The sequence below is a fragment of the Neocloeon triangulifer genome, unplaced genomic scaffold (assembly GCF_031216515.1).
Source record: "Neocloeon triangulifer isolate White Clay Creek 2 clone unplaced genomic scaffold, ASM3121651v1 ptg000014l, whole genome shotgun sequence".
Lineage (NCBI taxonomy): Eukaryota > Metazoa > Arthropoda > Insecta > Ephemeroptera > Baetidae > Neocloeon > Neocloeon triangulifer.
Genome location: NW_026775556.1, coordinates 9160651 through 9174385, shown reverse-complemented (window position 1 = coordinate 9174385; position 13735 = coordinate 9160651). Strand labels below are relative to the sequence as shown.

The 13735-nt window shown below is 38.3% G+C and overlaps 4 protein-coding genes across 7 annotated transcripts; 2 read left to right on the top strand and 2 right to left on the bottom strand.

The window, feature by feature from the left end:
• Positions 1 to 318: 318 nt before the first annotated feature.
• On the top strand, positions 319 to 4183 carry LOC132200145 (protein Mo25). 3 transcript variants are annotated; one of them, XM_059625379.1, is made up of 7 exons: positions 319 to 622; positions 1272 to 1419; positions 1564 to 1731; positions 1788 to 2075; positions 2390 to 2554; positions 2608 to 2712; positions 2777 to 4183. In XM_059625379.1, the coding sequence occupies exons 2-7, from the start codon at positions 1318 to 1320 to the stop codon at positions 2957 to 2959; spliced, it is 1011 nt and encodes a 336-aa protein (XP_059481362.1). In that variant the 5' UTR covers positions 319 to 622; positions 1272 to 1317; the 3' UTR covers positions 2960 to 4183. The 3 variants fall into 3 exon arrangements, with proteins under 3 accessions (XP_059481362.1, XP_059481365.1, XP_059481363.1); XM_059625382.1 differs by lacking the exon at positions 319 to 622 and adding an exon at positions 846 to 968; XM_059625380.1 differs by lacking the exon at positions 319 to 622 and adding an exon at positions 1020 to 1157.
• Positions 4130 to 8656, bottom strand: LOC132200147 (trypsin delta-like). Its single transcript, XM_059625386.1, has 7 exons — positions 5828 to 8656; positions 5679 to 5767; positions 5529 to 5617; positions 5286 to 5439; positions 5101 to 5214; positions 4620 to 4754; positions 4130 to 4566 (listed from the first exon to the last, which is right to left on the bottom strand). Exons 1-7 carry the CDS (start codon positions 5871 to 5873, stop codon positions 4396 to 4398), a joined length of 798 nt encoding a protein of 265 aa, XP_059481369.1. The 5' UTR covers positions 5874 to 8656; the 3' UTR covers positions 4130 to 4395.
• On the top strand, positions 6615 to 10278 carry LOC132200140 (mucin-2-like). Its single transcript, XM_059625374.1, has 2 exons — positions 6615 to 8423; positions 9095 to 10278. The coding sequence occupies exons 1-2, from the start codon at positions 7181 to 7183 to the stop codon at positions 9976 to 9978; spliced, it is 2127 nt and encodes a 708-aa protein (XP_059481357.1). The 5' UTR covers positions 6615 to 7180; the 3' UTR covers positions 9979 to 10278.
• Positions 10114 to 13072, bottom strand: LOC132200142 (uncharacterized). 2 transcript variants are annotated; one of them, XM_059625376.1, is made up of 6 exons: positions 12782 to 13071; positions 12640 to 12706; positions 12284 to 12364; positions 11332 to 12073; positions 10965 to 11267; positions 10114 to 10901 (listed from the first exon to the last, which is right to left on the bottom strand). In XM_059625376.1, exons 2-6 carry the CDS (start codon positions 12703 to 12705, stop codon positions 10660 to 10662), a joined length of 1434 nt encoding a protein of 477 aa, XP_059481359.1. In that variant the 5' UTR covers position 12706; positions 12782 to 13071; the 3' UTR covers positions 10114 to 10659. The 2 variants fall into 2 exon arrangements, with proteins under 2 accessions (XP_059481359.1, XP_059481360.1); XM_059625377.1 differs by having other exon boundaries at positions 10758 to 10901; positions 10978 to 11267; positions 12640 to 13072.
• Positions 13073 to 13735: the final 663 nt, after the last annotated feature.

The window sequence follows — 13735 nt, the reverse complement described above, 5'->3', positions numbered from 1 at the left end:
CGCAAGTTACGTCAAAATTAATAAAATAATATTGTAGAGAGCAAGTTGACAGAATACTAAGCAGTAGCCCTGGTGCTTTGTGATGAGAGAGAGTTGCTCGTGTCGTGGCCGTGCATTTATGTATTTCACGCTCAATACGAAGAATATACATACGTAATGAGTAAATGGTCATGGTGCAATCCATAAATAGACAACGGCGCAATATATATGGGCGAGGAGAGAGAATCGCTCTTGATGAATGTACGAATTGACCGAGAGCGCGCCGCGTAATTTGAATTGTTCCGTTTCCCGCCACTCGCAGGTGCTTCTCGGGAGCAAATCAGCAATCAGCAGTTGACTGACTAATTCCGACTCCGCAATCGCCGTCTTGGTGCACTTTTGCGCTGCTGTTGAATTCCGACTTCCGTGTCGACCATCAATCCACCTATCCCCGGATCCACCAGTGATCAATCGTGACCGTGAGTGCCAAAATCGGGTGTTCGCCGAGGCTCTGCGTGCGGGAGATGTTCACTCGAGCCGAGTGACTTGAATCACCGCAGACCCTCCGACTCCCTTTTTGCCCTAAGCTTGCTGCACCGAAAGTAATCGGGCGAACTTCCAGGCCACTGTATCTTCCTGATAGGTGAGTCGGCCGACGAAAGAGCGTCATGCACACCAGTGCCTATTGCCAAGGACGTTCGGCAAGAGATTGGAAGTCGTTGTCGCTCTTCCAATCTGGCCGAATTCGGCAGATTTTTCTCTCGTCCCGTTTATGAATTCGTGTGCCTTTAAAAGTGGGCGTGCCCTTCATCGCAAGACTGCACTGTTTTCCTTTTTTAAAGTCGCAATTTTTGAGCTTTTTTGTCTTTTAATTTAGATTTTTGCCGTCGGACAAGTTTGTATTCAACAGCGATTTTCCACCGAAGAGCCAAAATCATTGACTTAATTCGAATCCTGGTCAAAAAGCTGTGCAGCGCGAGTTTTGCTATGTGGGTCACCTGTGATTAGCAAGCATTGTGTTGTATATCTGTTATCGCATCTATTCTATATGTATGCACAAAGAAATGAGTAACACTTTACTAAACCGAGCAGTAGTACAACTCGGCCTCTCCACAAGGATGTCATGCACGGCACGGCACGAATAATTAATCGCGATTTTAAGGAGCCATTTTTTTATTGTTGAGTACCATAACCAATCCCCAGTAACCTCAATAGCGCTCAATAGTTTTGTTCTTTTATTTTAACAAATTTAAATATTGTGTCATAATTATTTTCATTCAATTTTGTTGCAGCTGAAGACTTCAGTTTGTGCGAGACGGAAATTCAACAAAGGGCAAAATGCCACTGTTCGGAAAATCACAGAAAAGCCCCGCCGAGGTTGTGAAATCATTGAAAGACGCGTTGAGTGCTTTAGAGAGAGGAGACAAGAAGGCTGAAAAGGTATTTTGGGAACTTTTGAATTTGACAATTCCGCTGAGGTCAAACAGGCCAATTAATTTTGCTTCATGTTGCATAATCAAGATTTGTTCCCCGATATAACAGCTAAATGGATTGTTTGATTTATTCTGGATCATTGAATTTCAGGCACAAGAAGATGTGAGCAAAAACCTGGTGCTTATTAAAAACATGCTTTATGGAACGTCAGACACTGAGCCACAGACGGACATAGTGGTAGCACAACTCGCACAGGAACTCTACAATAGCGCCCTGCTCCTTTTATTAATCCAAAATTTAGCTCGGATTGATTTTGAGGTGACTATCTGTTTTGTTGAATAAAATAATTGAAATAAATTTTGATGCAACATCAGGGCAAGAAAGATGTGGCGCAGGTTTTCAACAACATTCTGCGGCGACAGATCGGAACTCGATCACCGACAGTTGAGTACATCTGCACGAAGCCAGAGATTCTTTTCACACTGATGCGTGGCTATGAGCACCAGGACATTGCCCTCAACTGTGGTACCATGTTGAGAGAGTGCGCCAGATACGAGGCCCTAGCAAAAATCATGCTTTACTCAGAGGATTTCTATAACTTTTTCAACTATGTAGAAGTTTCCACTTTCGATATCGCCTCGGATGCCTTTTCCACCTTCAAAGTGAGTTGGAGATTTTATTCAATTGCACTATATGATTAAATAAATTCAATGCAAACAGTAAAGTAAAAATTCAATCAAAAAAATCTGGCACTAGCTTTTTCTAAACTCGATTTCACAAATGAAGGAAAGTAATTTTTTATTTTTGATGTCGGAATGTTTCTTATCTAATCTTTCTGAAATGATAATGTTAAATTCACAGGGAAGTGAATTCAATATTAATGAGTTTCTTTTGAAACTTACATACTTTATTTAAAATAAAAAGAAAACTAAATCTTGGTAAATTATTTAATATTTTGTTCTTAATTTTATTGCAGGAGCTGCTCACCCGGCATAAAATGTTGGGTGCCGAGTTTCTTGAGGCAAACTATGACAAAGTTTTTGGCCATTACCAGAGGCTGCTCAACTCAGAGAACTACGTCACTAGACGTCAGTCATTAAAACTTTTAGGAGAACTTCTGTTAGACAGGCATAATTTTTCTGTAAGAAACTTGTCTTTTTTCAAAACACAAAATTTATTTAAAAATAATTTCAGGTAATGACCCGTTATATATCAAATCCCGACAACCTCAAGCTAATGATGAATATGCTGAGAGAAAAATCTAGAAACATTCAGTTTGAAGCCTTCCATGTTTTTAAGGTAAGTAATTATTTATAGAAAAATTTTATCTTCATTTCATTATCTAAAATTATTTATATTTTAGGTTTTTGTTGCAAACCCAAACAAACCGAAGCCAATCCTGGACATTCTTTTGCGCAACCAAGACAAACTGGTCGAGTTTTTGACGAGATTTCACACAGATCGTTCCGAGGATGAGCAGTTCAACGACGAGAAGGCCTACCTCATCCGACAAATCCAAGAGCTGCGTGCTGCGCCTGATCATTAGCAAATAGCTCTCTCATCTGGTTACCACTGCACACCTCCAAGCCTTGGCTAAGAGTCTGCTGATAATCAACTAATCCCAAGCTGATTTATATTTCGCCGCGCTTTTCAACTTATCACCCCTTCCTTAAGAATATAAATAGTATGCAATATTATATTACAGAGTTAGGCTTCTTGTTATGCGAAGCAACCCCTATAGGCGTAAGAGTCAATTAAAAGACAGTTTAGTGACGTCCTTATTTGATTTATGCAAGCAAAGTTGGTTTGTTCTTTATTGAACAATTTGTTAAAAGTACTTTGCTGATTTAATGGGAATCTAGGAGAGGGTTAGAGGAAGACGGTTTTGTTCTGATTGACTTTTTATTTATTAATTTAATCATATATCACACATTATTTGCTGATAGTTCTCCTCTTTATATGTATAACAGGTAAAATCATTGGAGACACCATCTACTTACTATTGTATATTTATTTATCCATCGTAGAAATTAATGTAGCTTCCTGTATTTGAGGAGGTAATTATTTTCTTTAAAAAAGTCAATTAATTAATTACAGGGATTAACATGCTAAAGCAATTCTGCTTAATTCATGTTGGTCGATTGAAACCAGCTTGGGAATCATAAATTTTAAATCTTTTTATTTTCAGCCAAGTAAGCAAGTAAAGTATTATTGATAATTTTTTTTAGTGCTGAAGAAAATCCCTTCGAAAGTGCTCAATGATCAAAAGGCAAAGATGCAAATCTTGTGCACTGAATTTATTCCAACTTCCCTAACAGACAAAAAATCATTGGTTCTTGTATTCCAGACTCTTACCAGGTATTCTAAATGTACGTCGAGAATTGAATTTTAGCATATTGTAATTAATAGTTTTGAGCTGTTAAGTTCATGTAATTTTTGTTGAAATACATATTCACTATCAGGTCGATAAATTTATCTTGAACCTGTAAGGCTATGCATTAACTGTTTGGCTACTGATCAGGACTTATGAATTTGTAAAGCAAACTAAATAAAAAAAAAACACTCCAATGTGCTGAGGTCAGAAATGATGAAGATAACAAAATGCTATTTTTTTAAACAGTTTTCTTCGAATTATGATCATCCGAGATATGCATTTATAAAGCTGGGTTTTGACCTTGAATGATATCTTGAAATTATAAGTGTCTCGAAGAAAAAAAATTGAGTTTAATAAAGCTTATTATGCTTTCAATTCACTACATAAAAGTGCTTTTGGTAGAGTCTAGTATTCCACCATTACCAGTAAAATTGAAGGAAGAAAATAATTATTAATCAAATAATGAAATAATATTATTTTTGTATGGTTGATGAAAATAAGAGGCAGCAGTAAAAGGTTAAATATTAGAATCAATTTACTCTTGACTTTAAAAAGAAGTATTTTTAAGCATATTCATTGTGTGGTTCCACATGATTTATTTTTTCAATTTAATTTGTTGGTTGTAAACTTCGTTGTGTGACATGCATATTAACCCAGTCAGTGTACAGCGACAATTGTGTGTACACTCCCATTGCACGTCCACAAGGTTTGTTGCCATCTCTCCAAGACGCAATTCCAACGACTTGTTCATTCACATACAATGGGCCCCCTGAATCCCCCTAGGAATTTGAATGAATTTGATAAATTTTAATTGTAAACTTATGATATTGACCTCGCAAATGCCACTATTCTTACTCTCTACACAAAACTGTGTCGAGTGGATTTGTCCAATTATTTGGCTGCAGTCCCAATAGTTCAGAATTCGCATTTCAACCTCTTGCAACAAATAAGAGGCAATTCCGCCATGCTGAAAGATTTAATTTTAAAGAAAGCGGTTGAAATTTAATATAAATATATTAGTGCAGATTTGGAAAAATTTCACTAAATATTAAGAAACAATCTTTCGGTTCAAATATCAACGACAAAGAGAAAAATTTATTACATTTTCTCTAAATTTATGAACGGTTGTTGACTGCTTTTTTACTCTCAAGTGAAAGTATGCATTTGGAAATAAGACCAATTCAATAGACCCGCCATTATAAAATTTTGTGCATGAAATATCAAAAATATAGTAAAAATTTTATTTTATATATGCATTAATTATATGCATAAATAAATTATGCATGACTTTCCCTTGCACGCAAAACTCTTACAACTTTTCTGCCCCATCCAACTGCGGACGCCATAGCTCCAGTAGGCTGCGTTTCCATTTTTTTGGGTAGCATGGCAAGTGCTTCTCCGGTATCCAGTGAAAATGAAGGATTTATCTAAGTTGACTTTTTATTTAAAAATTTCAAGTATGCGGCTTATTTTGATGAAAAGTAAATGTGCCACTTGCCATTAGAAGTGCGATGTCGTTTACTAGTAGGTCAGATGCATTATATTTTTCGTGGCTGATTATTTCGGTCACTTGATATTTGCGGCTTCTCGCCTTGTCATACAGATTGGTAATCGAAGATACAATTTGTAGTTCTCTCAATATTACCGATGAGCTAAATTACGAAGGTCAAGTATTACTTTATTTTTTTTAGAGGTTTTGCACACTGCAAAAATTGGTTTAAAATTTGTTAAAGTTAAACACCTTTCGACACAATGCGCGGCTGTGGCTACAAAATGTTTTGTCAAGATGAATGCCCCACATATATGGTAACCTCTTTGCTGCAGAGAAACCTATAGTGGAATTTAAAATGAATACAATTGGGGTTTCAATTTGAAATAACAAACAACGAACCAGTGATGGATATTTTCCTTCAGGTGCATCCGATCCATTTATAATCCGCACACCGTGTGACTTCATGGTGTTCAAATTTTCAGGAAGTCCTTTTGGAATGTTTGAGTAACACACAAATATTTATGAAAATATTCTGTTAGTGAAATTACCATTAATTATTTGCAGAACCGATAAAGTAATGAAAAGTTTTAACATTTTCTTTTTCAATTTTTCGCGATATGAATGATAAAATATAGGCTTTCTCCACAGAATAATCCGACTCTAATCACGCATTCAAAAAATGATGACACCTTCCCGCTGGGCACCTGCTTGCTTTTATATATAATTTTGAGCCTTTTAAAATGTGTGATGCCGCCCCTGCTTTGTGATAAGGTAATGAAGAAATAATTGTAGGAAGTCATAAATTTCTTCGGCTTGACAGGGCAGAGGGCAGATTTTTTCAACCTTGAGTTGTCAAGGTTTCGAGAAAAAAAGGGGTAGATAAATACTGATTTAAATTTCCTTTGGCACATTATTTTTTTTAAACTACTCTTTAGTGTTGAAACTGAAATTTTCCTTTTGTAATTTTTCCATTGTTTTAGAGATCGAACCATTTAAGTATCAAAAGCTGCGGTTGAAAAATAACAAGATAGTTAATAAAAAAAGAAAAGAAAAAACAGTATTTCAAGAACAAAGTGAAAACTAATTAAAAAAAAGTAGTGACAACGGTGAGAATACGCTTCTCTCTTGCGTGGTGATGAAGCTGCTGGAGACGCGTTTCTTGCGGGTGACGTTTAATTTTACATAACACACGTTAAAATAGAAAAGAGACCTAGACCATGAATCGCACGGTGAAGGTCTCCACAACGAAGGAGATCTGTTTCGAAGTCGGCGGTAAAAAGCGGCTGGCGGAACCCGCACAAAAGTTATTGTATTTACTTTTGTTTCTTTTAAAGTGGGTTGGAACAATTTTATTGATAAAAGCGTTTAAAGAAAATAATTCTATTGGTAACGGGCGCAGCACTGGAAGAGGTATATTGAAAATTTAAATCGAATGGGAAGTTTGTTCTGAATTTTCTTCATTGAAATGTTAGAAACTTGAATAGAAAGCATTCAAAGATAAGCAAAATAAAAATGGGCCCGGGCCTAACAATGGACTTTTTTAAATTCAGCAAATTTATTATAAAAACTCAACGAGCTTAACAAAATTGTGCGCGAAAAAAAAACATGTTAAATTTTGTACGCAGCCAAGCAAAACGCGAGACCTACTAAAAAGAAAGAGAGAACTAGCTTGTTACTCATCTCTCTCTTCTCTCTCGGAGGATGCTTTGTCTCCTCTAAACTCATTTTAAAATTTTAAGCACACTGCGCGGTCCCCTCCTTTCACCTTGCTTATAAATGTATGATTGTAGCGCCCGCAAACCATTTCTCTCAGCTTCACTGTCAGGGTCGCAACACAAATAATTTGACGTCAGGTATGTCAAACATTTTGAAGACGTCCTTTTGCATATCCGCCCGCTAAAATGGCCCGAACCGGGAAGTGGAGTGAATTGACTGTTATTCTCGTCCTGGTGGTTTTCGCAAAGGAGACGCTCTCAGCAGGTCTGCCCTTAAAGTTTGTAACTTCGCCAACGCAAAAACCCATCACCTACTTCGAGGACCCTCCTTTGGTCGTAAACCGCCACACTAAGCCTTTAACACATCACGATGGCGATAAAGAAATCGAATCATTCCTTGGCGGCAGCTCCAGTGTGGGAAGCTGGAAGCGATGGGACCACGCGGCGTCCGCCAAACCGGCCGCCCAACCCGCGGCGACGAACGAAAAAACATTCACTCAACAGCAAATTTTGGAAAAGTTGTTCGCTGATTACCACAATCACCTCGAGGAGCAGAAGAAGCAGAAAAAGTCCAATACGACAGAGCACGGCGGCGCAAGCGCCGATCAGGGCAGGTACGTGTCCAGCATTAATATTCGTCCGAAACCAACCCCCACCCAGACCGGACATTGGGCGCTGGACATCGAGGAGAGCACCAAAGTACTTAACCCATCCTCAGCCATGGCCAACTTAAAACTTCACCGCCCTGGTACTTCAAATACAGAAGTATCAGGTCGGCCACCGAAAGACGGCTGGGTTAGTCTTGAACCGATTCCGTGGTCGTCCAGCAAAATTTCAAAGTGGACACCCAATAAAGCGACATCTTCCTCGCCAACTGCCGTTTGGAATACGCAAATGAGCCAAAAGCCATTTTGGTCGACCAACCAGCAGCAGCAGCAACAGGAACACCAACACCGTCCGAGTCAACAAACGTCCTCCTCTGTGTCGAACTGGGACTTAAGGCCCAGCAGCTCGGACAATCGCCCTTTGAACTGGGATGACCTCCCAGGAAAACCGAACTGGTCGGACACTTTGAACCGTCCGAGTTGGGACAACAATAAGCCTTCTTGGACCGAGGCAAATGTGAAGCCTTCATGGAGCAGCAGTAGCTCGTCGTCGTCGGAAAGCGCGCCAAATAAGCCAACGTGGGCGCAAACCGTGTCCAACAAGCCATCACTAAGTGGCTCCTCTTCTTCTTGGACAGATTTGAGCAGCAAGCCGTCCTTCGCCAACACCAACCGGCCATCATCGTTTAGTGGAACTCGGCCATCGAAGCCGCCTCCTTCCGGACATGACCTTCTCAGCCACCATTTGGGCATCATTACAGACGGCAAGCTGCCCGAGTGGCCTATTGACACGCCGGCCTCCTCGTCTTTCACAAAACCTGCAGGTGAGATAGATTAATAAGTAGCGCGTGTATTATGGGAATGGGAGCGCATGTTTTGCTTTGCTTTTGACGTTACGCTTTCACTATGCGGTGGGACGAAAACAAAGATGCAAGTACAGTGCGCCCGCAGATAAATAAGGAGCAAGCGGCCGTGAAATCATGGTTTTCTCCCAAAAACGTGCCGCGCGATTATCTCTCTCGTAAAGTGTCACATGCGCAGCGGCACGAATGAGTGCAGAAAAAATTGTCGCCGCGAAATAAAAATAAACCAAAACATATAATTCAAGAGAGAGTAGCGTTTCTTGGTCTATTAAGACGTCACTTACAATGGGAATCCTTCAGAGCAAAAAAGATTCTGAACTAAAATTTTATGATTTTTCTAGCAATTGTTGCAAATTTTTATCATTAACAAAAAATTTAATTTCCTCATTTTATAATAAGGCGCAATGTAAAAAAAAATACAAAAACTTGGAGGCATGAAAAAAAAAACGAAAAAAAAGTTAAAAATTAAATTTACCAACTAAAAAAAGAAGATATATATAAATTTAGTACAGCATAATTCTAATTCTAGAATTATAATAACCATTGGTTTGGCCAGATTTAAATAGCATTGGTGAAATGGTTGAATAATTATTTTCTCTACATAATATATTATATATATAATATGATTTCAGCCCACAAGCCCACGTGGAATCGGCCTACTCAAAGTGTGAATGTGCAGAGTGGATTTTCTGGATTTTACAAAGGAGAGGATGAATTGAAAAATAACAAGCCACCCCAGGCCGAAGAATCCGCTGAAGGCGGGCGGTGGGTGCTTTTGTCGAGCACGCGAGGTCAGACCATTCCTCCGGGTGGTAGAGGTCAAGGGTCAAGACGAGCTTTCAAATTCAACCCCACCGTGTCCATGTCCACAAACCGAGGCATCCGACTGACTGTCCTGCCAGCAGCTAATGGGACCAGCACAGTTTCCCACGGAGGACTACTAGAGGTGGACAAGACTTTTGAAACGGTAGATAATTCCGCCATCAAGTTACAGCAGCAGCAGCAGCAACTGCTTTCTCAGCAGACGCAGGTGGCTCCCATCAAGCCAATAATTAGTGCAGATAGCGTAGTGGTGGTGGCTGCACCGGCAGGAGCCGTAGCACCTACAAGTCCGAAGGGAGGTCACAAGAAAAAGGGTAACAAAAAGGGAGGCAACAAGAAAAAGCGCAAGGGTGGGAAGAAGAAACGCAAAGGCCACCGACGCCCAGGACAGTCAGCTCAGCAGCAAGCGGGCGGCGGAGGTGGAGGCGGTGGCGGCGGAGGTGTTAGCGGAGTTCAAGTGTTTAGTGCAACAAATCCCAACGACTATGTGAACAGGAGGAAGGCCCTGATCGCGGCTATTGGCGCTGGAATGCTTCCGGCCACCATGGCTGCTTTGGTACCAATGTTCCTTGGCCGCAGACGGCGTAGGCGAGACCTGACTGGTGACATGTCAGACACTTACGTGAAGCAGTATATAAATAAAATTATTTCGAGGCAATACAGATTGCATCAAGGAAATTCCGTTTCACAATAAGAGGCTGAACTTAAATTGCTGCCGAGTGCCTTTCAGTTCCAAGATAAAAGTGGAAATTATTCGGTGTGATTCATAACTTAAGAGTGTATACATGAAAGTAGACTTTCGAGTGAAGAAACTTTGTAGGTTTTATACCAAATGTTTTAGAGTGAGAGCACAGTTTTGTATCAAAAATAAATTATTACTGTGAAAAGCCTGAGTAATTTTAGCTGTATCATTTTAGCCCTTTTATTTTAAAGAAAAAATTGATTTATTTCGTACAACCTTAGCTTATCTTCAGCTAGCAGCATAAAATTTAAAATTCACAATAATTATTATTGTGTTCAACCAATTTTAATTTACAATTCCAAAATTGATTGATTTTTATAATAAAAAAAAACTTCTTATGAGACATAACAGAGAGGATGTGCAACATAATATGCAAGTTAAAAGAATATTTTTTTTTACATATATTATAAAAAAACAGTTTCATTGTAGCAAATGGAGATGCTTTTTCATGTTTCTTTACATATCCATGCCTAAAGAAAAAAATAATTGATGACTCTCTGCTAATTAAGGTGGAAATTAAAAAGAAAGTAAATTTTATTATTGCCAATAAGAACAAAGAGAGTAAATAGTGGACAAAGATGCAAGAGGTCTTTCAAAAACTACGCTCATTTAATTTTTTTGCATAAGAAAACTTTAGAGTTTGTGCAGAGGCAAATGATTCAGGTGCTGTGTAGCACACTTAGTAACCAACTTGCACTGCTTGCACATCCTCTCCTTAAGGTGCACATGCATTTTGGCAAACATACCTTTACAGTATTTGCACATTCTTGGATCAAATGATTCACAAAGTTCTTCTTCTGGTTGGCGGCACCTCTTAACGAGTGCTTTTAACTGACCCCTGGTCATCATTTTTGTCTTGTTGTTTAGCAAAAAGTCTGTAAAAATTACAAAGTTTTGTTAATTATTTTCATTTTTACAAATAAAAATTGTGCTTGTACCTTTTTCATATACCTTTTCTCCTCTATCATATGCAACCCTTGCTGATCCTGAATAGTTCAAATAAACCTCTTCACGATATTGAGCAGATTCATTTGTCTCATTTGGAAAAGTTGTATGCAGTGCATTACTCGATGTGTCACTAATAATAGCAACCCCATCCATACTATTAAAATTATCTGTGTTGTAGTAGACGCTTGCGTTTCTGTCAGAATCCATCTCTATAGTCAATTGGCACAGATCCTCAATGATTTGATCAGCAGTTCTTCCAGGGGAATTAAAGCTCTGCACATACGGATTCTCATCTGGAGAGAAAAAACAAATTTTAGATTGAATCATATGATACGGCTATAATGATATTTTATTTACCTGAAGTTAACTGCTCGAAGACCTGGTGGGAAATTTGATCAAAATCAATTCCGGTGTACTCTGACGATGGAAGAGCATCAGCAGGGGGTATTAGTACTCCAGAATCTTGAATATGGTGTTGATTTATATTTTCCCATGTGTCGTCAGTTGACGTACAGACTCTTCTGGAATTTGACAAAAGCTCCTCTAATTTTTCATCCACTAGCTTCTGGAACTGCAGCCAAAGACGTTCATTTGAATCTTTCTTCAGGAGGTCTTCCACATCTGGATGTGAATTGGCAATATGCTTAAGGTAGCTGCTTTTGGACTTGTATGATTTGTAGCACATCATACAAGTATGTGAAGCTTGTCGTTCAAGAGAGACGCCATGCTTTTTCAGCACATGCTTAGAATACAATGTCAGACTACGGAAGCAGCTCACAATTCCCACAGCTTGGCAAATATTGCATGGGTAAGGGAAGTCACTGGCGCTCTTATCAGCGTTAAATCTTCCTTGCCTTTGGCCCTCTGTGCAAGTAGAATGAGTAGCAGTGGCAGCCAAAGATTCAAATGTGGCTGATGGGAGATTTAGTTCTATTACTGAAGGACGTGGTACATAGGTAGGGACCTCCTCTTTAGTGAAGTAGTCGGGCAGTGATATGATGTAGCTGCTGTCATCAAAGCCTCGCTGGTAGGTCAAGTTTTCCTCCATAACAATTTTGAGAGGCACTTCTTCATTCCCAGACACATCATCATCTTCACTCTAAAAAATAAAATGTTTTTCATAACTATTATATCACATATCGCATGCTGTTCCGCTATTCAACTGAGTCTTGCGAGTTGCCTACATGTTATTTTGCAGGCATTAAATAAAATAATTTTATTATTGGTTTTTATGAAAAAGTTCCTTTGAAATATTTAGATTGTTTTTTACTACTTTTTGTCAGGAAAAACTTCATTCACAAATACATACCTCTTCAGACAACGTTCGTGCTGTCGAGTAATCCAAGTAAGTCGTTTTTTGATTTTCCATCGTGTTTCTAAGATTTTGAGGCTGAAAATGCAGACACATAAAATTACATTATTTGATTTTAATTATATTTGTATTTTTTTTTATTTATAAAATTAAAAAAATTAACAATTTTATTTACTAATATGATCCGGCAACTTCAGAAAAATGTTCTTCAATCAATTTAATTCTGTAAGCTAAAAATCATGTTTCAATTTTGCTCCAAAAGCTGTAAAACGTTCGTCTTGTAAGGAAGATAATAAGGTCGAATGCAAATTTAGGCCCGATTTCAAAGAATGAACGAACACAATTATGCAAACCTGCCGACTGCCTTGACGAGCCAATAACACAGATGGATTAGACTCTGATGATGATCCGAGATCCATACTTAAATTTAAATAGATTGCTTGTATCTGCTATTCAATAAGAGCTGCAGCTATGCTTTAATTTTTCGGAATTTACTGTGTAATTTAAGACGTTAGTTCACCCTCACTGTCCTCAATCGAAGCATATCGCAGAGATAATAGGATTGTACAATCCGGCATTAATTGTACACGTAGACTGAAGATGTTTTAAACATTGAAAACGACGAGATCAGGGTTACATAATACGCGATTATGTACAAAAAATTAAAATTTTACATAAGAATGTAGTGATCGGCGCGACAGCTAATATCAGAAGAATGAGCGATACCGACTGTTTCACTGGTTGTAAAGTGTGAGTGTGATTCAAACAGCAAAGACTCGCAAAGAGTGGCACAGAGTAGCAGCAGAAGTGGTGGGGGTTCCGACTTTTGGGAGGGTAGGAAGAACGAAAAATTGTAGTCATTTAGTGGGATGTTTGACAAACTTGCACGAACATGTATACATACACAGATGTATAATAATAATAATGGATGATCTAATGAAGCCAGGCAAGCCAGTTCAGCAGCAAATTAAAGGAATGAGGCAGACAAACAAAACAAATCGGCGAATAATTTATGGTGCTCAGCAACCACGCATTCCGTAATATTTTTCCGATTTATTCATTATAGCAACTTGACGCAGTTCTTAGAATGGTTTGAAACAGTTTGAACGCATAGCGCATAGGTAAGATTCTGGTCGGTTCTGTGATGCTATTCTCCTTTTTCACACACCATATAAATTACTTTGCTCGGTCATTTTTATAAAATAAAATTAATGAATAGAGTGCTGCTTGTATGCTTCTTGTTTCATCCCCACTAAATTACATAATTTTTCTTTTATTATGCACATTATAAATTGTGGAATAAAATTCGATAAAATTATTTTTTATAAATGGAAAAATAAATTATCAAATGAAGTAAATTGAAATTATACTTATTTAAAAATATTGAAATTGCTTCTCATTAAATAATATAACAATGCTGAATTATGAAAATGGGTGAAAATTGATAAA